This window comes from Anarhichas minor, unplaced genomic scaffold (assembly GCF_050575085.1).
Source record: "Anarhichas minor isolate MPS153535 unplaced genomic scaffold, ASM5057508v1 ptg000016l, whole genome shotgun sequence".
Classification (NCBI taxonomy): Eukaryota; Metazoa; Chordata; class Actinopteri; order Perciformes; family Anarhichadidae; genus Anarhichas; species Anarhichas minor.
In genome coordinates, this window is record NW_027466462.1 from 707,891 (window position 1) to 734,194 (window position 26,304).

General features: G+C 41.1%; 3 protein-coding genes across 6 annotated transcripts in view; 2 read left to right on the forward strand and 1 right to left on the reverse strand.

Moving 5' to 3' along the window:
* LOC142950749 (CD276 antigen-like) overlaps positions 1-19,024 on the forward strand; it is a 56,651-nt gene extending 37,627 nt beyond the window's left edge. The window contains exons 1-5 of one of the 3 annotated variants that reach the window (XM_076092344.1): positions 12,785-12,856; positions 13,254-14,521; positions 16,683-16,738; positions 16,966-17,325; positions 17,507-19,024. In XM_076092344.1, coding sequence (XP_075948459.1) covers positions 16,690-16,738; positions 16,966-17,325; positions 17,507-17,775 — 678 coding nt within the window. In that variant the 5' untranslated portion in view covers positions 12,785-12,856; positions 13,254-14,521; positions 16,683-16,689 and the 3' untranslated portion in view covers positions 17,776-19,024. Of the gene's footprint in view, positions 1-12,784; positions 12,857-13,253; positions 14,522-14,606; positions 15,568-16,682; positions 16,739-16,965; positions 17,326-17,506 lie in introns of those variants that run through there. The other 2 variants (XM_076092345.1, XM_076092346.1) reach the window with 2 other exon arrangements.
* LOC142950747 (uncharacterized) overlaps positions 1-23,300 on the forward strand; it is a 58,000-nt gene extending 34,700 nt beyond the window's left edge. The window contains exons 1-4 of one of the 2 annotated variants that reach the window (XM_076092342.1): positions 20,395-20,517; positions 21,461-21,516; positions 21,744-22,103; positions 22,285-23,300. In XM_076092342.1, coding sequence (XP_075948457.1) covers positions 20,507-20,517; positions 21,461-21,516; positions 21,744-22,103; positions 22,285-22,544 — 687 coding nt within the window. In that variant the 5' untranslated portion in view covers positions 20,395-20,506 and the 3' untranslated portion in view covers positions 22,545-23,300. Of the gene's footprint in view, positions 1-20,394; positions 20,518-21,460; positions 21,517-21,743; positions 22,104-22,284 lie in introns of those variants that run through there. The other variant, XM_076092343.1, reaches the window with a different exon arrangement.
* Positions 220-14,341, reverse strand: LOC142950584 (uncharacterized). The gene is made up of 10 exons (XM_076092148.1): positions 12,130-14,341; positions 10,165-10,515; positions 8,688-8,901; positions 8,175-8,239; positions 7,477-7,593; positions 5,966-6,376; positions 3,525-3,905; positions 3,110-3,355; positions 1,860-2,021; positions 220-357 (listed from the first exon to the last, which is right to left on the reverse strand). Exons 1-10 carry the CDS (start codon positions 12,176-12,178, stop codon positions 299-301), a joined length of 2,055 nt encoding a protein of 684 aa, XP_075948263.1. The 5' UTR covers positions 12,179-14,341; the 3' UTR covers positions 220-298.
* Positions 23,301-26,304: the final 3,004 nt, after the last annotated feature.

The window sequence follows — 26,304 nt, forward strand, 5'->3', positions numbered from 1 at the left end:
AAATGTCAAATGGAAAAATGCAAAACAAACGACTGGACTTAAACTTCACACCTTATTGTGTTTGCATGGTGTAAACCACAGAAACCCTCCACTTCCTTTAAATCGCAGTGAACATCTATTGACATTTAAATCCAAACAAGGCTGAAGTCTTCAGCTTTAAAGAAAGATAAACACATGAACGTCATTCATAGTCTGATAATACAACTGCTGCTGCTGATCAATGGATCTCCAGCACATCAAGTGGTGCCAAGTCCCATAAAATGCAGAATACAGGGACCACCTTTACCCGTCTGAAGGTCTACACAACTATTTCCATGATGACATTGTTGCTGCCTCTTCTCTCTGCTACCGTCCGAGCTGCAGAAAGAGATCAATTTATTTATGAGAATAATAAATCAGATTTATGTCTTCATTGATGCTAATCTCCTTAAATCTTTACTCAGATTAAATGGAGCATTTGACACCTTTTATGTGGATGTCCAGTCAGTGTTGATGCAAGACTTTGTCCATAGAAGCAATACATTCGTCAGTGCGTGCTTTAGTGACCCAGAAAACTGAGTTTGCAGCTGCAACATCTGTTGTTCTTCCTGCACCCAGCGTCGCTATTTAACGTGACAGTGACGTCATTAAAGTCAAGAAGAAAGGTTATTTAAGCGTGGACTTCTCTGGGTAGCAGGTCGCAAAAACAGAACTTTGTTCTCTTCACATGTGTTTTTTTCAGAAATGTAATAATATTTCTTCAGAGTGCAGTTAGTGACAGTGTGGGCTCCGTGGTAACGTAGCTCTGACAGCTTTGCAGCAACATTTACCTTCAACACCTGATTGGACGTTTAAGACGTTTGGGTTTCTTTTTTGCCTGCGTCAGTGTAGGTACTGATTAGTCAATGAAAAAGCCACCTGCACATGGTGTTGCAATGTTGGAGTTTACGTCCAACCTCAAAGCCACAGTCAGTCTGTCATGATAGCAACTTTCTTTGACTTAATGCTCCAATAGAAAATTAGCTTTGAGCAAAAGGGAATTTTGTGTGAGCGGCAAGGTTCAATAATTTATTACCATGTCATGAAACATTGATTGGAATTTGTCTCTGGTATGTGCTCGAGGCGACAACAACAATACAACAAATGTACATCAACCATGCAGTAGAAATACACATCAGCGTAGGCAAATAAAGTACATTTGATAACAAGTGTCTGGTGCATTAAGAGACCCGCTTGGCGACAAAATAAAGAACATGCCCAGTTAAAACATGTTCTCTGAGACAAAGCCAGAAAGAAAAATGGCAACAAACACGGCTTTCCATGTTGTGAGGTGACAGAAATAACTTGATCTGTCAGAAACACATTATATTTAATGCTCCTACTGCTACAGTGTACCACACCTGTGTCTTTAGACTAAAATATGAAGTGAAACTAAGCGGCTTTGTAGTCTGATTATTTGGCTCGTGTCACTTTAAGAACAGGAAGTTCGCTTAGAATATCTTTGGCATGTTTTGTGGAATGTTTGTTTCAATACGACAGAATGCAGTGAGTCACAGTTGAATTACAGCTTGCATGTTTATGTAGCATCATATGGTATTTAAAACTTTACATAGACTATTGGTTATTAATCATCAGTTATGCAGATGACACTGGAGTGTTTTCAGCTGATTGTATTTCCTGAGTTTTAAGTTTTATCAATGTTTTACTCTGAAATCTTTTGTAATGAACAAAAGCAAAAGGTTTTCAGGAACCAAAGAAGCTAACTGATAGCACAGCTAGCTACCAGTGCTGTTTCATGGTTATATAGATTGAGCTGATTCGCTAACAATAGCAAGTATACGCTAGAATACCTCCCTGGACACTTGCAGGAGTGTTCTCACCTCTGTTCCTGTCTCTGTATATGAGTGCCAGTAAGATGGTGGACAGCAGGTAAGGGGTTCCCACCAACACGTGGAACATCAGTCTGGTGACCGACACTGAACGGGAAGCTGCAGGTGGAGGTGAGGATGAAGGTGGAGGTGAGGATGAAGGTGGAAGAGAACCTGTGAAGATAAGTGAACTCTTACCCACTGTGGTCACAGACAATGTGAAGAAAAACTCAACCAATAAGTCAAAGACAGAAACTCAGTGATTTTCTCTTTCATATTTAACGTCCTTGTATCTAAATGTTGTATTTAAATTATGACTTTGCCTCATTGATGTCTTAATGTGAAACCTACGTATCTAACTGACGTGATCTTATCCGTATTCGTCGTATTTTGTCACAATGTGTGACTTTGCTGCATGTTTAGTCATGTGAGCGTGTATTGTATAGACCAATCTATTCACCTGCTTCAAATAAGCAGTGGGCAGTATTTCACCTCTACTACTGAGTCCATACAATCTAAACTTACAGTCTTCGGTTATTTAAAAAGAAGCCAAACTAACTAACAGCAAGGCAAGAATATGCACAATTCAACCAACCTGCTGAAACTCTGACAGCCGGTCAAAATGACACCGATATCTTAAAATCTTCACGTCTGGCATCGGTCTACAGTTTACATTACGTTACATATTTAGTTAGTTTAGTCCCGGCGGCGAGGAGATCAGAGTGTGCAATTAGTTTTCTTGTTCCTCCCACTTTTAATTTAATCCAATAAAGAAACTATCAAAATGCTCATGGACCATATATGTGTCATTGACAAACCCTCTTATGTTGGACTACGGACAGACCGGACGGTACAGTGACTCAACATCACCTTTAGAGGTACAACTGGTTTTACAAGACCAGCTGGTTGGCAGTTAATATCTCTACAGCACAATGCACGTATTACGACGTATTTGGCATAACGTCAAAACTATTTCTTCTTCACTTTGTTTTGACAATGTTAATTCATCTCTGTCCAGATTTTACACATTGCACCTTTAACGTTGTGAAACAGTGGCGGTTAGTTTCAGGCAATTCAACTACTTCGTTAGGGTTAGAAATAAAACATTATGGTTCGGCTTTAAATAGGTACGCTTGTAATGTAACGTAAGCTACGGTCGGAACCAGTGGACTGTTTTAAGTTGGTATCTGGCCTTTAAACGTCGCCACAACACATTCATGTATTTGACCTTTTCTCAGTCAACTGAAGACTGTTCATCTCACCTTCAACGTTCACCCAGCTGCCTAATGATTTTCCAAATCCAGGGATGCTGCAAATGTAGAGTCCTTCATCCGATTTGGAAGCCCTGTGAATGGTCATCTCTCCCGTGGCGCTGCTGCTGACGACGCGGCCGTCTTTAAGGAAATCAAACGTGTGACTGGGGGATTCCGTCTCGGCTTTGCAGCGCAGAGTCACAGCAGCTCCCTCCGACACGGGGAGGGCCGGACTCTCCAGGAGCACACTGCTGTCTGTGGACAAGGAACAAACTCATCTTAAAGTCTTTTTTTCCCATTTCTGATGCAAACTAAACTTTACTTTGTGATTCATAAAACATGTCAGACATGGATTCTGTTGAAAAGTCTGATAAGTTGAATACAGTTCAACATGAAACAGCATGACTTGTTTCCAGTGCGGTACCAATGATGGTGATGTTGATGCTGTTGCTCCTGTTCCCGTCCCCAGACTCACACCAGTACACCCCGGTGTCGGACGGGTAGGTGTTACCGATGACGCAGGCCGAGCCCGAGGAGGTGGTGCCCCAGCCGGAGGTGCAGGGTCTGACCCCGCCCTCCGGCGTTTTCCTCTTCACCTTCCAGCCGGTGGCGTTCAGCTGATCCTCGCAGCTCAGAGAGATGGAGTTGTACCTGTAGAACTGAGACCGGTCAGGGACGACCTGGAGACAGGCTGAGGAAGGGAGGAAAGAAGAGAGGGAGGAAGAAGAGGAAGAGGGAAACAGCAGAGTGGAGGATTGGAGGGTTGGAATGGGAAAGAAAAAGGAAAGGACAGCAAGAAGTGACAAAAGAATGATCGCAGTTCATTTGAAAATCAGGAAGTGAAAAGAAATAAAGTAAAGAATGGACAATAAAACAGTAAGAAAGAAAACAGGAAGAAGAGAGAGAGAGACCGCAAAAAGAAGAAAAGTGTGACAAGAATGGTGAAGTATGAAAAGTATACAAGAAGAAAGAAATATGAAAACAATAATAAAAAAACGCAAAAAAGGAATACAAATAGGAAATGTAAGAAAAACAGCATGGTGACAAATAAAAACGAGGGGGGCAGCAAAAGATGACGACAGATTGAGAGAACAAATAAAGAAACAAGAAGGTAAACAGAGAAAATACACAAATCAGTGATTCAATGAATTCAAACTAAATCATCAGCAGAGATTATGTTCTCCAGTAAAAAGAAGAGTTTGTACTCACACATCACCAGACAGAAAGGTGTTAACAGCATCCTGTCTGAGCGCACACTGACGGCTCTCTGCACTTCCTCGGAGAGAGAAGTCGACCCTCACGCACCTCGTCTCTCCGTTAGGCGTCACAGCAGCTGCCTGCGTGCAACGCCTTAAAGAGTTCTCTTCCTCTAAAGTTACACGAAGGAAAACCTTGAATTTACGCAGTTTAATTAAGAAATATAAAACATAGAACCTGCATTCTCTGACTGGGTTCTGTAAACACAAGACTTACATACATACAATGTGTTTCCATTGATAATAAAAATACAATAACAAAGAACCGAGGAGTTCTCCTACATTTCGACTATAAGTGTGAACTTTCACGGAGCAATAAAATCAAACCAACACTGAAGCAAAGCCATAAATCCCCAAACTGACTGATTGTAATAAAATTCAACAAAATAAAAAACATTTTAGAATTAATTCTAACTCATCAAATGTTTTTAAAGCTGACTGCTAAAATACAACAAAACATAATGTATATTAATTAATTCCTAAGACTAGTGTGAATAAAGTGAACACTGAAATTAAACAAAAAGTACTTTATTCCATAAGAAAGTGTAGTGGACATAAAAAATTGAACTCCTATTTACATATTTTATAAATACATTCTGATTATTAAATAAAGGAGCCCATACGTACAAACCCCAGACATGTTTTCATAAATCATTACAAAATGCAGTACATTTAATACATTACGGTTCCGTGCTTTAGCTGTAGAAATGTACAAGAAGTGAGCACTGCTGCTGGTGAAACGACGACAAATAAATACAACTGGGGATCAATCCTGAAAGCAATCGCAACGTATCCTGATACAACGGCTCAAATTACTTCGTAAGGTTTAAGAAAAGATCGAGGTTAGGGTTAAAAACAAACTGCGTAAAACTACGTACTAAATTAACGTGTTAGGTAACGTACGTAGGCGGTGTTAGTCAAGTACGTAAGTGACGTAAGAAAAGGACGTTGACTTTTGGTTTCACACGGGACATGAACAGCGATCTCCAGGGTGAAAGTCCTGTTTGTTTGAGCCACACAGTGATTGAAATAGATTATAAAATGTTACCTTGTTTGTTTTGTTTTTAAATAAACAACATGCAATGTTCCTTACTGTATGTAAAAGAGCCCTTTAGTGTTGTATTTTATAAATCTGCAGAAGAAGTAGTGAACAGGAGGAGCCTCATCATGACCGAAATAAATAGTGCTACACATCATAGCCCCGCCCCTACTGTTTGACTGACGGCACAGCAACGAATCAGCTATTAGAATGAGAGAGAGAAGAAGAAAAAATATATACAAAAGTGCTGAAAGGAAAAACATTTAGGGGGGGGGGGGGGGGGGGGGGTACGCTTGTTCTCTTTCTTGCCAAGAATTAGATGAGATTAGATGTATGATAAATATGTAGCACCCAGTTAGCTTATCTTAGCTTAGCATAAAGACTGGAAACGGGGGAAACATCTCCGTCCAGTCAAAGTCCGCCTCCCTAATTAAAATGTGTCATGTTAGCTTAAAAGCTGATGAAGTTTTTTTGGGGCAAATTTAATCGATTTCAACCTGAGCTGTTAAAAAACGTTTATAATTTCCTAACGTTTCGGGAAATCCAAGAGTGAGACTTCTGTGTTTTATCGTGCGATTAACATCTCAGATTCTTCTGTCACATTTGCCAGGCGTGTGAAGGGACCATTAGACGTCGCTGGAGATGGAAACACTGAGGAATGTCGTTGCTGAAGCCCAAAAGCACGAGGGTCACTCATGGAACGGTTGATACGGCCGGGCCTTTTCTCCGAAGGACTGGAACCAGAAAAGTTCAAATGAGCCGGGCTGCTGTGTCTACGATATAATTTTTTAATGGAGCAGCCGGCTGCCGGATGACTGTTCTGTCGTAAGATGCCCGGCCTTTTCCTCTTGTTCTGGGGTAAGTTGCCAGATGTTGGAGGGCTGCTGGTGGTTGAGGCTGCAGGACTGTCGAGGAACACGTCATTCAGGCAAACAACATCAATCAGCTGGGCTGAAGACGTTGGCGAGTTTGGTGCCTCCGCTGTGTGAAAGAAAGAAGAAAGATTAGTGGGGCTTGACCATATGCCCGAAACCTTCTATCACGATATAGTTTCATATCTCCATAACAATATATATACCATTCCATTGAATATTTATCAAGTTGAATTATGGCCAAGCCTTAACCGTTAATCTTTCAGTGAAGGATAGTTCTGGTTTCTTACATCTCTAAATTGTTGTGCTGGCATTCATTTTATCCTCCGAACTCTAGAAATCCCAACGTCACAAATATTCCACTGGAGATGAGCAACTGCACACATTTCACCTAAAAACAAAATGATGACCATCCATCGTGGTTTTACCTCCAAAAGAGGCTCGTTTACAATCGATCTGATCGTCTGACTTGCGTTGTAGTGACGCCATCGTGTTCCCTGATCTCAGGAACTATGTGGTTTTGCACAATCTCATTTTAAAAGCAAAGAAAATGAAATTGCAATAATAGCCTTTAAAACAGGTACAGAATGAGTCCATTAGAGGCTGATTCACTCTGGTCACTTTATTTATTTAATATAATAAATACAATGAATAGAGAACCAAACACTTCCTGCGTCTCTTTCACAGTAAAAGCCTTCCAGAGGTTTAGAGAACATCGACTCTGTTCATTGCTCGAAATGCTTAAAAAGAAGGTTTTAACCAGCTGCTGTTGAAAGTGACATCACTAACATCATGCACACCTCAAAGTATCTACATTATTATTATGTATATATTATTATATATTAGGAATGAAAGTGTAAAGTTTGGTGAATGTAAGAGCTGCTGAAGTGGAGATTTATCATTGAGAGGAAACGTCCTTTAAAGAGACGTTTAGTTACATTACAGACATTTAGAGACTCTACAGGTGAACAGGAGCAATGTGAGGCATTATGTAAAGGTAACTTCTGGTGAATTTAGGAGAAATCTACAGACGTAAACAGACAAAGAAGTAAAATAAATGTTTTATCTTCATTAGTCTGAAAGAAGACGAGTTACGGAAGAAAATCTTAATTGACGAGTGCATGAAAAACAATGTTTCTCACCTTGAACACAGAGAACACTTCTCTTTAAATAGCCAAACACAACATTGTCTTCGTGTTGATGACTCACCAGATTTTCTGCACCGCTTCCAAAGAAAGACGGCTAATCCACACGAAGCGCCGCATAGAAGTGAAACGCTCACGACAGCGATGAGGACGGGTAGAGAGCAGCAACACCTTCCAACACCTGAGACGACAACAAACACGCCGACATGAGGAAAAGAGCCGACACATCATAAACATTATGAACCCCATGACGTGACTGACGTTTCTTTATGTCATTGCAGACTCCGTCTGTACATTCATAAAGTACATTTATGGATTTTTATTTGAAAGAGTTGGATGAACATCAATGTATTAATCCTGGCGAGAGAAATCTCAGTATATTATGCTGAACATAACTGCTATGACATCTTTAAAAAGTACATTTATAAAAAGACAGTTTAATTGCAAAAATTAAATATGTAACAAAAGACAAATACGCTGCTAAATCTGTGATACAACTATTTAAATTGTGAATTTCAGTGTTTGGTGAGACTCCTCTGAACCCAGAGCAGTTTTGGGGCGTTTGTTTTTGCTCTCTGTGGTCTCTAGTTTGACTGAATGGTTAGGTGACTAAACGTAGAAGAACATATCTTTGATGAAATATCACAATTTTGGTTGCTTTCTTCTGACGGAAGCGTTCGTCACACATGATGTGTTCAATGACATTCTGATAACAAGGACAGCTTCTGGGCTTCAGAGGGTTAATGAAAGCTGCAGCCCTACCCGGCAGCAGCATCTCCACGTCCCTGGTCTGGTTGATCTCCGGCTGGTGAACTCGGCAGGAGACCCTGTGATGAAAACACATCAGTTTATAAATCATAACTTTAATAAGATATCACAAACACACATTCAAACGCAGCACAAGGACAGAAATACGTATAAATAAATACATAAATACATAACAATAAGAGAAACTAAAGACAAAAGGTAAAGTGACAGTGTTGCGCAAGTGTGGCTTCCATTTGCACACCTTACAGCACTGACTCTCCAGGAGGCGGAGCTTCTACCTCCAGGGTGTGAACAGGTGTGTTGCATACAAGGGTTGGAATGTGACTGTGTACTTTCTCTAACTTCTAACTACCTTTCCAGGTGAAAGTTGAATGCTGATGTTTGGTGCACACTGCATGGGTCCAGATGTGTGGATATCTCTTTGATCATTTTGGCTCTGCTGTATGAGATAAAGTTCTCAGACGGGGGCCAAAACGAGGGCCACGAATAAAACACGACACTTGAAACCTGTTGGTGGCGTCCTGGAGAGTCGCTCTCCGTGTCACGGAGAAACATCCGCGGGCATCTCGATCTCTCTTCGGTTCGTCGGCGGCGATTTCGTTCCCCTGCTCGTCCACAAAGTAGATCTCGGGCTCCGGCAGCCAGCAGTCCGCCGCACACTGGAAGGTCACGCCTCCACCCTCGGCTGCCGTGACGGAGAGTTTAGGCTCTGAGACGGCACCTGTTAACAACAGGCGTTACCACAACATGAGACTATTGAATGGGACAACACTGGGACACTGGGACACAGGGACAACACTGATTAAAGCCGTTTCTTTAACCGCGCTGTGGGACATAAAATCATCAGCTCAACATTAGATAGAAGTGTAAACGCAGAGCTTCAAAGAGTGCTTCTCTCATGGCGTGTGGTGGAAACAGGGAGGTAATAAATACCAATGTAGCACACCACGCCCAAATGCTTTTGTCTTGCCTTTGACAGTATAATGTAGAGCTGCAACTGTGGCTTTTTTATCAATGTAATGAATGTTTAATCCGTAATATGTCATATCACACTCATATCAGTGTCGTTTGATTCGGCTAATAGATAGCGGGGTCTCAGTCCTCCAAATCTGATTTCTTCAGGTCAGGATCCGACTCAATTTAGGCTTTTGTTAAGACGGTGGAGTCTTGTTTCATAAAAACCAACACATCATTGGTTGTACACCCTGACAACTGTCATCTACGTCCTTAAATTCTTCTTTAGAAAGGGGCTGCATGGCATCAAGCGTAAAATGTTTTAGGAATGTACCACACTATATGGTGACATTAAAATAACATATTTAATACGTAATAAGAATAACCAGTGGACCCCCTAGAGCTCCAGTATTAAGCTGAAGTCAAACACAGACTCTATGAGTAATATACAAGCTTTCAAGGATGCAAGCCAAGGAAACTCGGCTCTACACACTTTGGCTCGGCTTCTTCTAGTTGCCGTCCTGGTGTCCAAGAAGAGGAGGGACGATGTCCTGCTTTAATCCAGGTTATCGGCCTCGAGTTCTGTGATTTGTCCATCGCTATCTTGGGGTTTATGGCAACCAGTGAACAGGAAGTGTCCATATTTGGACTGAGGAGGAGTAACGCAGAGACGCCTTATACTCTCTTGTAGAGACCCGTCAATCACAGTGTAGCCCCGCCCTAAAGCGTCCCCTGCTTTATGGTCTGTTTGACTCTAAATGGACCATAATGTACTAAATGAACATCATGCTGTATTGAAGAAGACTTGAAACTAGAGATTGAGACCATAAACTCATGTTTACAATGTTTACTGAGGTAATAAATCAAGAGAGAAGTAGAGTCATTTTCTCATAGACCAGAGGAGTCAGACTTGAAGGAATCATGAGGCCTGTGCAGCACTCTTAGGTGGACCCTCCTCCGTGACAGGTTTTTGGAGACTAAAAAGCAACTACAAAACCTTTACTGTATGTAAATAACAGACTGGACGTACCCACAACGAGCTCCACTACTGTAATGTCCCGGGGGTCCTCCCTCCAGAGCCTCATGCACTGGTACTTCCCGGCATCAGTCAGCTGCACGTTGGAGATCCTCAGCGAGACGTTTCCGTTCTTCAGTTCCTTCGTGATGAGGCTCGTCCTGTACCGAAAGGCCGGGTTCTTCATCTCGGGCGTCTCGCAGCCATCACGGTACAGGAAGACCACGTTCGGCTGCAGGCCTTCCTTGGACCACTCCACTGTTGGAAAGTCCTCGCTGGCCGGGATGCTGAAGTTGCAGGGTAGAGTGACATCCCCGCCTGCCAAGGCCAGGACCGTCTCTGGGGGTCCATGCACCAAGGAGTCTCCTATAAAAAGATAAAGGAGGGAGTGAGAACGTAAACCTCGGAAGTGAATCACATTTATTTGGTCTATAATCATCATCATAAAAGGGAGGCGGCCACACTCCTGAAAAGAACAGCTGGAAATGTTCTATACAAGCAGTTGATCCTGAATAGAGGAATCTGGACCAACTGGAAACCTGGAACCTTGTGCAACATTCACATGAGAGCCGGCGGATGTTGGCTTCAGGAAGTCATAAAAAGTCTATAATATCAATGAGAACATGTTCTTATACACATAGAATCTAAATGTACAGTCCTGCAAGAAGTATTCAGATCCTTAAAAAGTACAAATACAACAGTGCAAAGAATACTCCACTACGAGTAAAAGTCCTGCGATTTAAAAATCGTACTTCAGTAGAAGTATTAGTGAAATGTACTTCATGTATCAGAAGTAAAAGTACTCGCTCTGCAGAAAAATGACAAACAGGAGATTGTTGCATCCAGATGTTATAGAGTTACTGTTGTAGTTCTAACTACTTCATATGACGTTATTTCAGTCCAGTGGCTCCCAGCCGGGGGGGTCGGGCCCCTCTGAAGGGTCACCGCGTGAATCTGAGGGCCCGAGTGACGATTGGAGGGAAACGAAAGAGGAAGAAACGACGTTATATTTAATAAACTTTAATAAAGTTTATCTGAGCGTATTTTATTGTATCTGGAAAGTTCACTTGAAGTCAAACCATTTGAGAAGTTTAGAGGAGAAACGTCTCTTTTGTACAAACTTCTTGTAAATTGATGACTTAATCTCACAATTTCTCCTGAATTTACAACTTTAATCTTTCTGAGCAGTGGAGCAGAAGTATAAAGTAGCATAAAATGGAAATAATGAAGTTAAGTACAAGTACCTCAACATTGTACTTAAGAACAGTACTGAATGTACATAGTGAATGTAAGGTACGTTCCAACACTGCATATTTCAAATCAGAGTGTGACACAATCTCAGTTTACTAAGTCTGACCTTTCAACAAGATAAAGGAAGTGCTTCGACTAAATGTCTTTAAATTTATTGTCTCAATTTAACGTCTCAATTTCAGCACAACTCCATGTTGAGGCCTAAAGGCTCATTTTCAGACTAACGAGAAAACTCGTTCAAACCTCTGGAAGAAGTATTTAGGTACTTTACTTCAGTAAAAAATACTAATACCACACTGTAAAAATACTAATACCACAATGTAAAAATACTCTGTTGCAGTAAAATGTTCCTTCAGTAAAACATATGTGAGTGTAGTCAGTAGAATGTAGGTAAAGTATTCAAACTGTGACTGTTGTACTATTATATATTTAATTATTAGATCATTTGTACTCAATGTAGAAGCAGGATTTTACTGTTGAGCTCATTTTTAAATATTAATTTACGATTATTTTCATAACGGGTTAATCTGCTGATTGTTTCCTCCATTAATCGATTGATTGTTTTGTAAAAACAGTGAAAACAGTGAAAACAGTGAAAACAGTGAGACATGTTGGTGTTAGTCACTCAGAGCGCAAAGTGACACCTTCACAGTGTGTTCCTCGTACAGACTGCAGACTGTAACAGTGTTAAACACAAACACAGCATTTAAAGAAACTCTTCATAAATACCTGAACAACACGACAGCAGAGCTGCGAGCAGGACAACACGAGGACCCATCACAGAACCCAACCAAAGGCTTTCTCTTTCCAAAGCACAACACAACTAAACATGAACACTTTATGATGAATAATCCAGCTCGGTCAGCTCATTCCACCGTCTGCAGTCACACACACACACACACACACAGGAGATCCTCATTCACTTCTACACTTCCCATTCGAGCTCGACGTCTGGTGCGTTCAGGAACACCGAGGAAAGTCACGTTGTTCTGTTTCCTACTGCAGTGACGTGAGAAGCTGGAGCTAAACATAAAGTGCAACATGTAATATTGAAAGATAAATGAATGCAGTTTGCCTCAAAGATATATTGTCATCCTGAATACAGGTGTACAACTTTAACACAGTTGAATAAAATTGCAATAAGCTGCAAAAACAAGCAATCGCTTCTTAGTAAACGTTAGTTAAGTTATAACAATATGGAGGAATCAACTCTCCAGCAAAAGTACATTGTGCACAACTTTCATTCTATTATTGTCAGGAGAAATGAATCAAAGTCTTTTTAAACTTGTTTTGTTTCAGTGTGGATTAGATTTGGATTGTGTAATTTCCTATTCTTCGGAACGGCCTTTAACGTCACATCCCTATGAAGGGCTGTCCTATAGATGTGGTAATCACCAGGTCATGAACGTTCCTCAGCTGTTGTAGAAAGGACGTCTTGTGACAGCTCCACTGAACTGTAAGTAGCCGCTTCACGAAGCTCATCTATCTTCATATTAACTTATTAAATATATAAACTGAATTCTTGGTGACCACCTCTAATGCAGCTTCTGAAGCATAAAGTCTGATCTTCTTTCTGATTGAGCTGCATTTCCTTCAAGTACTATTTCATGACTCTTCTCTCAGATTCATATTTCATACCTTCAGATCTTGTTGGGCTCAGCATTGTATTCCTAATAAATAAATACATGAACATGCAGAGGTACAACTTCTGATTAGCAGCAAGAGCACCAATCATTGTGATAACTTCAGGCCAGTCTTCTTATAATCTGTTTAAAATCGAAGCAAAGTTTTTGTCCTGTTCAACAAAAATAAAACCTAAAGATTTCCCCTCAACGTCCTTTAATACGTTTCAGTGAACAGCGGCGCGTGAGGAGTCGATGTCACACTTCATCCATCCAGCCAATCACATGAAGCAGGAGGCGGGCTCTACTACTTCACACGGACTGTGGATGTGGGAGGAGCAGAGATATTTCGTTACCATGGACTCGAGACTTTCCTTTTTTTTTTTTAGAAAACTTCATTTATATCAAATCTACAGGTTCCACAAATACATACATGGTTCACGAATATACATAAGAACACAAAGACAGATACAAAAACAGTGCTGTGTGCTTGGGTCAAAAGTCCAACAAATGCCCCGGGAGGGACTGGCTCTTATCAATAGTTCTCCTGAGTTCAGTGACGACATGTTTCACCACCATGTTGCCGTCCTTTACAGTCTGTTTTATTACCATTATACATCTGGTTTTCCAGATTGTGAAACATGTGATGCTGACAATGAGCTGGTGAAGTTCTCTTTGTTTAACGGACATCTTCTCATCAAACAGACCTTTCCCCCTGCTCCTCACTGAACAACCGATCAACAGCAAGAGCTCCATATCCGCATTTAATCTGCTATTGAACGCACCACCAGCTCCTCAGATGTTCTGCCCGACAGACGCGTCTCACTTTGTCCTCATTGTAAGAAAATCCATATCTCATGTGGTCGGTGTCGTACTTGCGTTTTGCTCAATTAGCACATACAAACAAACGGTGTGGGTGTTCTTCTATGCGGGGAAATAGCGGGTGTCTATCAGCATTACAACAAGACATTAACGCCAAATACTGTCAAGGAGTGCGAATAACTCCGCTGCATAGAAAATCCCCTTCAAAATAGTTTTTTTCAGGCAAAGCCCCGCGAGCCTCTGAAAACGGGTCTGTGACCCACTTGTTGAGAATCACTGGTATGAAGACAATAGAATAGTCCATGAATATGAGACGAGTTCACAATCCCTCCTCATCTAGTGGAGGTTAGTTTATCAACAAAACACCATCAACTTATTTATTTGTAACACAGTATTATGATTTGTTTGTCATACAAACAAGTTTTTCTTTTAAAATATTACGACTATTCTCGACTTCCCAGAGAACACAGATGACGTGTGATGAATGTTTTATTTAATGAACATATCTCACACTACAGAGGGAGGGGTCTGTTAACGGGTACCTCAAAACGACAGAGACAGAGTCAGCGTGTCTCTATAGAGAAAGTGAGTCCTGTTATAAAGATGTTCTGTGTGGACTTATAGATCCAGTGAATCATTGATCTCTACAGACTCAGTGTTCAAAGGATGATTTACAGGTAGGCTCCATCTTCTCTCCTTTTAACTTTTAGTCCTCACGATGGACTCGAACAGCGGACCAGTACGCGCGTTCACGAGCTCTGATCTGTAACGTTGAAACAACATGGACGCTCCAATAGAAGAAGTGTTGTATCTCATCAACTGTATCTGAGTTGACGTTCACGGTAAAATGAATCCTCCTCTGTGGAGGTCACTGACTGAATGTGGACCAAACATCAGCAGATGTTTTATTCTTTACATGTGATGCTTGTGATAGTCCTCTCACAGAGAATGTAAGATTAAACTAACAGCAGCAGTCACTACACGTTTTTCTAGCAGAGTCACAATCACACAGGAAACAAGACAATAGTGTTGATTATCCACCTGAAGCTTATTCTAAGAGTCCCACTAAGTTTAGTGTCTCTTCATGAAAATACATCTGTAGTGGCCATTTGTCGACTAAAATCAAACTTAAACAAACAATAATCAAACGCCACTGATGCACCGTGGTCGGTATTTTTACGCAGCCAGAAGAGAGAGGATTGTCCAAGTGTAACAGAGTTAAAAATGTACTTTATTATTCTGTTGAGTATGTGTGAATTCTATCTTCATGAGCTATTTTTATTTAGCATTTTATTTTGTTAATGCTTCCTGCGGAAGCGGCGTCTCGCCTCTTTTGTACCTCCAAAGCCCCCGTAGTCCCTCCCTCACAGTGGTGTTTCGTACTGTTGAGGGTAAGTTGTGTGGAATAATGTTGTTCACTGTTTTGTTGTTTTCTTCGGGAATGTAACTGTTTACGTTACGTACTTTAGTAACTGCTAAGACGATGACCTTATCAAGCTGTTACGTGCCGTTTTGACTGTGGAAAATATAAGTTTAGTGGCTGTTTCAGTTAGCCTTTTTGGCGCCATTTACTTTTACGTCAGGCTGCCTGTCATATAACGTAACGACGCAGATACTTTGGCATTCCTTTGTGTGAATTCTGTTGTCTTGCATGTTTAGGAGCGGATGCATAAAGAGAGTGAGACCAGGAAGAAACTAATGTGGTTTATGTTGTCTTCTGCAGGTATGTATTTTCCTTTGTTTAATGTTATAATTTTCGCGGGTTCTGTTATCATTCCACCTCATGTAGTTGTTTGTTTTGTCCACTTGATGTCGCTGTTAGTCCCGACTTCCCCTCACAGTGGTGTTTCGTACTGATGAGGGAGCGGATGCATAAAGAGAGAGAGACCAGGAAGAAACTAATGTGGTTTACGTTGTCTTCTGCAGCGAATAAATGCTGGAAAACTACCCTCTGAGTTGTCTCCTTCAATGCCATTCCAAGTCTGTTACACAAGCAGGATTCCGAATTTTGTATTTATTAAATAAAGCAAACAAAACAAACTAACTAACAAAAAGAACAAAGAAAACTCCTGTCCTGCTGTCTCTGCATGCTGGTCCTGTCTCTCCACTCATGTATATAGCCACAGCTGCACACAGTAATGAACTAAACAACAAAACATAATACAACTAAACAAATTACTATGAAAGAGAAAAAACAATCTTAATATATCAAACACCTACAATAATTAAACAATACTACTTATAAATTAAATAACAAAATACAATATCAAGTAAATAGGTCCAACAACATCATAGAATCAATAAGTATTGTTGATAAAGCTCTACATATGTGATGTCAGACCTACAGTGAAATCCATGTCTGTGTGTTTCTGGTTCATAGACTCTAACCTGCTGGTTGATCTTTTAACCACTAATCACATCTAGACAGAAAACTAATACATGAGAATTATATCTGAATAATATGGAGGTTCAACCATAAATACATGATTATTAAATAGTCTACTGTCATATAGAAGAACAGACATCAAGTAAGGTGATCTTTTGTTACAGTGAGCCTCAGCTTCCTGTTTGTTACTGTGCCCTTCATCTGGAACCAGTCCAGCATAGTTCCTCATTCTTCCTCAGAGTCATAATCCTAAACCTCCTAACTGGCTCCATCTAGAGACAGAAACACAGCAGTGAGTCCTCTCTTGGTCTCAGTCCTCTGGTCAGTCATGTTGTCACAAGAACCACAGAAGAAGAAGACGTGTTGCAGAGACCACAGACAGACTGTAGCTGGTGTCTCTTGAACTGTGATGTGATGTGTTGATGACTCTGGTCCTCTGTCTCCTCTCACAGGTAGAAGATGATCTGCAGCATCCTGCTGCTCATCACACTGACCTCCTGTGGCTCTGGTTAGTTCACAGCTTCACTTTGTTCTCCACACAGACTCAACACACCTTCAGCCTCACTAACACACTTCAACATGACTCTAGTTATTGTTACAATCATGCACCTTGTTCATACCTTTGTGTCTCTAAAGCTCAGCATCAGTAAACATCTCCAGGTGGAGTTTAAAGGCTCTCATGTTAACGTTGTCAGTTTGTCTGCTCCTCACTCTCCCTCTCTGTCTCCTCAACAGGACCATTAGTAGTGGATGTGACACAGAGCTCCTATCAGGCAGAGGAGAACCACGACGTCACTCTGGAATGGACCTTCAAGACCACAACAGACGGTTCCTTCAAGTCCATTAATATCATCTGTGAGATGTTCACTGATGTCAGAACCTTCGCCCTGTTTCAACTTCATGAAGGTGTCGAGGCTCCAGAGTCTCAGCATGAACGGTTTGCAGGACGAGTCCAGTTTGACAAAGACGTCCTCAGAGAAGGACGACTCAGACTCCACATGTCCAGACTCAGGACTGATGACTCAGGTGTTTACCTGTGTGATGTGCTCACAGGTGATGGTGAAGGTTCGAGGAAATGTCACCTCAACGTCACAGGTGAGTTGATTCAGTAGAAGTTTCCTGGACTAAAAAGAACCTGATTATTGTCGTTACACTTCCTTCTAACAGGATCTGTGAAATATGTTCCAGTTTAATCTGTTGAGGACGTTTAGTTTATGTTGTAGTGAGATGTTGTTTCTTCTCATCAATGACTCAGACTTGTTTGGTCTCTTTACAGCAGAGAGGGATCGGCCCAAACCTGAGACACCAAACACAACAAGTGGAGGAAGAGATGCTTCAACGGCAGGAAGTCCATCACAAGCAGAGAGTCCAGGATGGATCGTCCTCTACTGTGGACTGGGACTGATAGTAGTAGGAACTCTGCTGGGTGTTTGTTGCTGTCTGCGTAGAAAATATTCAATGAATCACTCTCAGTCTACAGAACTAGATCCAATGAATCACTCTCTTGAACCAGATCCAGTGGTTCCTCCATGTAGACGAAGATGATTCTAGTCTCTCAGGGGTCAGAGGTCAGAGGTCGGGGGTCCAAAGCAGCGTCTGAAGGTCTCGTTGTGATGATCTGATGTCTGAATGAGCTGCTCAGTCACAGCTGGTCGTAGCGGAGTGAGAGGAGTTATCTATGGTCTTCATCTCCTCCTTCATCCTCCTCTTCATCACTGTCTGATGGTCTTCATCTCCTCCTTCATCCTCCTCTTCATCACTGTCTGATGGTCTTCATCTCGTCCTTCATCCTCCTCTTCATCACTGTCTGATGGATTTCATCTCGTCCTTCATCCTCCTCTTCATCACTGTCTGATGGATTTCATCTCGTCCTTCATCCTCCTCTTCATCACTGTCTGATGGTCTTCATCTCGTCCTTCATCCTCCTCTTCATCACTGTCTGATGGATTTCATCTCGTCCTTCATCCTCCTCTTCATCACTGTCTGATGGATTTCATCTCGTCCTTCATCCTCCTCTTCATCACTGTCTGATGGATTTCATCTCGTCCTTCATCCTCCTCTTCATCACTGTCTGATGGTCTTCATCTCGTCCTTCATCCTCCTCTTCATCACTGTCTGATGGATTTCATCTCGTCCTTCATCCTCCTCTTCATCACTGTCTGATGGTCTTCATCTCATGCTTCATCCTCCTCTTCATCACTGTGTAACCTCAGAGCTGGATAGACGACAGAGGAAACAGAGTTCTGGTTCATTGTTCTGATCGGACTCTTCATCACTTCTTAGATCTGAAATCACGAGTCTGTTCATTTCATTGAAACACTGGTGAGGATCATGAATTCATCTTTTTATTGATGTTTGTCTGTTACAGCTATCTGTTATCTACGCTCATACATTTCATTGAATATATGTTTTAAAGGCAAGCTCATATTTATTAAATTAACTTTTATATTCATTTTACTAGCAGACCTTTTTTAAACCCGTAGCAGCTCTCACATCTCGGACACATCTGGATTCATCTGCATAAACTGACCACATGTTGTGAATCTAAACGGTCTAAATGTTTCTTCAAGTGAAGAGTGAAAGAGAAATATTATCAGCACAATGTACTGAAATATACTTCACATCCGTTCAAAGTGGAGCTTTCATTTCTGATATGATGCTGTTTTGTTTACATTGGAACTAATTTAATATTTTATGTTTTTTTTACGAGAATTAGTTTACTGACAGTTTTTTTTATATTTCCTGTTCTTTGTATTTGTTCAAAATTAATAAAAACAAAAAAGATGAAACATGATTGTCTCTGTCCATTCATATCCTCATGATTCTCACTAATATACATTATGACTGTATGACAATAATGAAAGATCAGCATATTGTTTGAAAGTTCCTTTGGACTCAGAGAGTTATAATCCTGACGATGGATGAAAGACGGTGAGTAACAGACAGGATTAAACACAGTGAGGTTAAACTACAGCTTCATATTAAACACATTAATGTCACCGTGTGGTGAGTTCATGTGAGACGATGAACGTTTGATCTCAACCAACTGACACTTTCACTTTCAAGTGCAACAACATGGACGATGCAACTCCTCGTGCAGCAGACATTTTGGTTCCCTCCTTCTTCCTCATGTGAAACATTAAAAACGTGAAAAAAGAAAAGCTGTCATAGTGTTTAAATATCTACCGCTGGTTAATGAAGCACTTCATGATTTCTAGGACATGAATACATTTCTGCTCTGCTGCTCCATTACAAACCATCCAGACCTCTACACTGGTCTGGTTCAGGTCTGGTTCAGGTCTGGTTCAGGTCTCCCTTCTGTCTCCAGAGTCCAGACTAAAGAGGAAGCAGCTACGTACACGTATCTGGAACAAAGTCCCACTTTGCTCCTGTTAATGAATTAACTACTGTTAATCCATAACTAAAAACAGTGAAGACATAGTTGAAAATGAGAGAAACATCTCCAGCAGTGAAATGCCACAAACACATGAAAGATTTATTTATGAAGTAAAACCAAAGTATGAAAGTGCTTCACAGTGAAAACATGAAACGTTTAATTCTCCTCGTTTTAATCGCTGTACGACTCTTTATGCTAGAATATAAACGGCCTGTATTCACTCTCACTGTGTGTGTTGTGACGTCACGCTGCACAATAACAAGACAAATTATTTGTATGTGAAAGAAAATCATAAACGTAATAAAAAGCAATAAACCTGATTCTGGTTCTGATTAAATACCAAACAAGTCGGACAGAAATATCATCAACAATAAAGCAGAACGTCAGTTTAAAAATAATAAAGAGAATAGAAGTGAGTCCTAAAGTTTCAGTTGGATTATTAATATTAATATTTTCATATTAATACTTGACTTCTTTCTTTACAGGGTTTGTATGAAGGCAATAAAGTAGACCATGAATATGAGATATGAGTTCACAGATAATTACAATCCCTCCTCATCTAGTGGAGGTTAGTTTATCAATAAAACACCATCAACTTATTTATTTGTAACACAGTATTATGATTTGTTTGTCATACAAACAAGTTTTTCTTTTAAAATATTTCGACTATTCTCGACTTCCCAGAGAACACAGATGACGTGTGATGAATGTTTTCACTACAGATGCAGCACAGAGGGAGGAGTCTGTGACCTGGTACCTCAAAAGGACAGAGACTGAGTCAGCGTGTCTCTATACAGAAAGTGAGTCCTGATGAAGATGTTCTCTCTGGACTTATAGATCCAGTGAATCATTGATCTCTACAGACTCAGTGTTCAAAGGATGATTTACAGGTAAGCTCCATCTTCTCTCCTTTTAACTTTTAGTCCTCACGATGGACTCGACTAGTGGACCAGTATTGTTCACGAGCTCTGATCTGTAACGTTGAAACAACATGGACGCTCCAACAGAAGACGTGTTGTATCTCATCAACTGTATCTGAGTTGACGTTCACGGTAAAATGAATCCTCCTCTGTGGAGGTCACTGACTGAATGTGGACCAAACGTCAGCAGATGTTTTATTCTTTACATGTGATGGTTGTGATAATCACATCTGTCAGACCTACAGTGAAATCCATGTCTGTGTTTCTGGTTCATAGACTCTAACCTGCTGGTTGATCTTTTAAATGTGTTCTAGTTCGAGAGGGACTGAGCCAGTAATCACGTCTAGACAGAAAACTAATACATGAGAATTATATCTGAATAATATGGAGGTTCAACCACAAAGACATGATTATTAAATAGTCTACTGTCATACAGAAGAACAGACATCAAGTAAACTGTGAGTGGTCTGGTGATATTTGGTGTACATCGGTGTAGTAGCTGACCACGGTTATGTGCTGATAACACTGTGACCTGGGTTTGACTCCCGCAGTGCATATTCTGCCAATGTCAGCATGTTATCATGTGACATTGGCAGAATATGGAACTTCATAAAGAGGAAATGAGACAAACACAGAAACACAGCAGTGAGTCCTCTCCAACTTTGACTTCCTCAGTTCACCTGGAACCAGTTCAGTGTTTTCAGTAAATCCTAAACCTCCTAACTGGCTCCATCTAGAGACAGAAACACAGCAGTGAGTCCTCTCTTGGTCTCAGTCCTCTGATCAGTCATGTTGTCACAAGAACCACAGAAGAAGAAGACGTGTTGCAGAGACCACAGACAGACTGTAGCTGGTGTCTCTTGAACTGTGATGTGATGTGTTGATGACTCTGGTCCTCTGTCTCCTCTCACAGGGAGAAGATGATCTGCAGCATCCTGCTGCTCATCACACTGACCTCCTGTGTCTCTGGTTAGTTCACAGCTTCACTTTGTTCTCCACACAGACTCAACACACCTTCAGCCTCACTAACACACTTCAACATGACTCTAGTTATTGTTACAATCATGCACCTTGTTCATACCTTTGTGTCTCTAAAGCTCAGCATCAGTAAACATCTCCAGGTGGAGTTTAAAGGCTCTCATGTTAACGTTGTCAGTTTGTCTGCTCCTCACTCTCCCTCTCTGTCTCCTCAACAGGACCATTAGTAGTGGATGTGACACAGAGCTCCTATCAGGCAGTGGAGAACCACGACGTCACTCTGGAATGGATCTTCAAGACCACAACAGACGGTTCCTTCAAGTCCATTAGGATCTTCTGTGAGATAATAACTACTCTCAGACCCTTCATCCTGTTTTATCTTCGTCAAGGTGTCGAGATCTCAGGGATTCAGGATAAACGGTTCGCAGGACGAGTCAAGTTTGACAAAGATGCCGTCAGAGAAGGACGACTCAGACTCCACATGTCCAGACTCAGGACTGATGACTCAGGTCTTTACTCGTGTAGAGTGAACACAGGTGATGGTTGGAGTTCTAGGGACTGTTACCTCAACGTCACAGGTGAGTTGATTCAGTAGAAGTTTCCTGGACTAAAAAGAACCTGATTATTGTCGTTACACTTCCTTCTTACAGGATCTGTGAAATATGTTCCAGTTTAATCTGTTGAGGACGTTTAGTTGATGTTGTAGTGAGATGTTGTTTCTTCTCATCAATGACTCAGACTTGTTTGGTCTCTTTACAGCAGAGAGGGTTCGGCCCAAACCTGAGACACCAAACACATCAAGTGGAGGAAGAGATGCTTCAACGACAGGAAGTCCATCACAAGCAGAGAGTCCAGGGTGGATCGGCCTCTACTGTGGACTGGGACTGATAGTAGCAGGAACTCTGCTGGGTGTTTGTTACTATCTGTGTAGAAAACATTCATTGATTCACTCTCAGTCTACAGAACTAGATCCAGTGATTCACTCTCTTGAACCAGATCCAGTGATTCTCTCCTTATAGACTCAGATGATTCTAGTCTCTCAGAGGTCAGAGGTCGGGGGTCCAAAGCAGCGTCTGAAGGTCTCGTTGTGATGATCTGATGTCTGAATGAGCTGCTCAGTCACAGCTGGTCGTAGCGGAGTGAGAGGAGTTATCTATGGTCTTCATCTCCTCCTTCATCACTGTATGATGGTCTTCATCTCGTCCTTCATCCTCCTCTTCATCACTGTATGATGGTTTCCATCTCGTCCTTCATCCTCCTCTTCATCACTGTCTGACGGTCTTCATCTCGTCCTTCATCCTCCTCTTCATCACTGTCTGATGGTTTCCATCTCGTCCTTCATCCTCCTCTTCATCACTGTCTGATGGTCTTCATCTCGTCCTCCATCCTCCTCTTCATCACTGTCTGATGGTCTTCATCTCGTCCTCCATCCTCCTCTTCATCACTGTCTGACCTCAGAGCTGGATAGACGACAGAGGAAACAGAGTTCTGGTTCATTGTTCTGATCGGACTCTTCATCACTTCTTAGATCTGAAATCTGGAGTGAAGTTCTGCAAGTCCTTTGAGTCGAGCTGCGTATCTTGTGTTTGTAGGATGAATATGAAGTTAATGATTTGATTTAATGTGTGAGACTATATGAGATTTGTTTCCTGCTTTACATAAATGTAAAGTCGATGCTGATATTTTTTATAATGAGAACTTGTTTATTGTCTGTTTGCTATATTTCCTGTTCATTGCATTGTTCAGAATTAATAAAGTCAAACAGAACGATTGTCTATCCGTTCATATCCTCATGAATCTCACTAATATACATTATGACTGGATGAAAATAGGGAAAAATCAGCATTTTATTTATGCTGTAAGTCGTACCACAAAAAGGTGCCACAAAAAGGACAATGCAACTCCTCGTGCAGCAGACGTTTGGCTCCCTCCTGCTTCCTCATGTGACACAACATCCAGCAACGTTGAAAAGAAGCTGTCATGGTCAACATAAACTTCAACATGTAATATCGACAAATTGTCACGGGGTGTGGTGGTGGACTCAAATGCAGGACCAGAGGTAGTGAGAAACAGGTTTCAATGAGTAGTGAACAATCTAGCAATCGTTACCAGAACACAACAGGGAGTCCGAGCACAAGACAAGAAATGAGGGGGGAAATCCGGCAGGACGAGGCAGGTCAGGAAGACTGGGAACCGGGAACTGCCAAACGGGCGGGTAGACATGGCAATGATCTGGCAGTGAGCGACTGAGAGGCAGGGGTTGATGTAGTGGCTTGAACAGGTGAGGGGAGTTGTGCTGACGAGGAGGGAGTGGAGCTCCAACGACACACACAAGAGGGCAAAGCCTAGTTGTGACACAAATAAAACAAGTTTGACATGAAGACTTATTGTCATCTTAAATATAGTTGTACGTTTATTTTATTTTTTATTCTTGACAACAACTTTAATACAGTTTGATAAAATTGCAACAAGGAGCAAAAACAAACAATGTTTCAGTTAATTAACAATATGTTTGAACCAACTCTTCACTAAAGACTCTGTTTGTTTCTGCTGCTGTAAACTCTGACGTCATGTCAGCAACAATGAATCAAGTCTTCAAACTTCCCTGTTCTTTCTATTTTGCTGCGGGTTGGATCTGAAAGTGTAATTTCCCAGTTCTTGGAACAGCCTTGAACGTCACATAAAGGGCTGTCCTATAGACAGATCTGGCACTTTCCGCAGGCTGTAATGTAACATTTCTCTCTTCTTAAAGCATGAATACTGACGTATCATCACCTTTGGTTTCTATGATACATGTTAGCATGCATCCTCCAATAGAGCTAGAAACATGCTAGAAATCTGCGTTATTCCACTTTGTAATGTGATTTATATTTATTTTTGGGGGTTTTGCCATTGATGTCTATGTGGGTGTTTTATTTATGACCCTGCTTCACACTGAGCTGAACTAGCTCTGAGGAAAGACTGAACGCACGGATGTTTTCTTTCCTAAAACCAGCAACATGAGCCTAAAAACAATACATTTCGATCAATACGATCACTAATAACATGAACCACTGCTTCATCGAGTCACGTTCTCGGTCAAAGTGGCTCGTGTCTATTCATGTACTTTGTGTACTTTTTAGTGATGGGATGTCACCAAGTACTGTACCTATTTGAGGTACTTGTACTTAAAGTGTTTTCCATTTAAAGTAACTTTATACCTCTAACCCACTCCATTACAGGGTCACTGTTTTGTTCGTAAGTACATTTAGCTGACAATACTTTTACTAAAGTTAGGTTTTGAGTACAGGGCGTTATCTTGCATTGGAGTATTTTCACACCACGGTATTAATACTTTTAATGTAGTAAAAGTATCTAAATTCTTCCACCAGTGTTACTTTTTTACCACAGTGATGGTTCGCTGATTAAATACTCGTATAGATAATAAGATAAGAATCAATATGACGGCTCAGTGGTGGTCTGTGTGAGTTCAGCACCACGGACAGAGACAGCGGTTACTGTATCACTCTACACGTGTTATTTATACGACTGTTCTTCTTCATGAGTCGTCTCCTCGTGAACAGATCCACTCAGTTCAACCACAAGAGGGCGCAGCAGGCTTTCACACAGACCTACAGCTAAACACCCAACACTGTTTACCTTTCATCCCAATCTATCAGTGTCAACGCAGCGGCTCCTTTTTATTTGTTTTTTGTGTAGAAATCTTGTTGAAGTTCTTCCACTTGTTTTTCTTTTAAACGAGTTTGTGGAAAAACTGTCCTGCAGCAGATTTCACAGTGAAAGCTTCGTGTGTCCACTAGCCTCATTAAAGCATAATCATATTCTATATAAGTCTCTTCATACCAATGAACCCCACGACAACACCTAATCCAACAGTAAGGTGACTCCTATAAGTATTGACTTCACCTCTAATATGTGGGGAAGTTCTTTAACGGTTCCTTCTGCAGTGCTGCTGGACGTTGTGTCAAAGTAAATCACTTATTGGTTTAAACCTCATGAGGGGTCAAACAAGATGTTTGTCTCCCACTTTATATGAAGCACTTCACGCGCTTTTAAACTGATAGATTGTGGTATAAAGTATACATATATATGTAATCCTTAACTCATCTTCCACCCTCCATATATTATAGTTTTTGTGTTTTTCTTGTGTTGCAAAATGGGACTACAATCTGCATTTCATTGTGCAACCCTGTCAGCATGGCGCTGACTGACGGTCTGAAAGTCTGTTGTGCCCTCTTGTGGTTGAACTGAGTGGATCTGTTATGAAGTAAGCGGACACACAGTGCTACCTTGTCTCTGGTCTGATGTGGATCAGGTGTGATGTTCAGACACATTGTATAAGTTCAACATGTAGAGCAGTAATAGAGGAGTCGTCTGCTGTCTCTGTCCGTGGAGCTGAAGTTAACCCAGTCAGACGACCTCTGACCCGTCTGACCGTTAACGTGTTGGTGTAGATATTTAAGGTGATGCTAATCTAGATTAGTGGTTTAATCTACAGCAGGAGTCTTAATAACAAACATGACATTACAAAATGAAACCATGTTTCCAGCACAGCGTTGGAGGATTCCTCTTACTGTATATCATAATATCAAAAAACATCACCACGTTCTTAGATTGGTCTCTACTGACAACATAAACATGCTTTTACGTTAATATATATTAGAATCAATTCGTTGTTGGATTTGGTGGATTATTGATTGGAAGTGACACATAGAATATGATTAAACTTATCCTTTAAATGTGTTGCAGGACTGTTGTTGTCCCACAGTTATGTTAAAG

Excerpts from the sequence above, each read along its gene's own strand:
- LOC142950584 (XM_076092148.1), bottom strand. The coding sequence starts at position 12,178 with ATGGGTCCTCGTGTTGTCCTGCTCGCAGCTCTGCTGTCGTGTTGTTCA. Across the intron at positions 3,356-3,524 it reads CATCAACATCACCATCATTG|ACAGCAGTGTGCTCCTGGAG; the intron begins GTACCGCACTGG and ends CCTTGTCCACAG. Across the intron at positions 2,022-3,109 it reads CAGCTGGGTGAACGTTGAAG|GTTCTCTTCCACCTTCATCC; the intron begins GTGAGATGAACA and ends TTATCTTCACAG.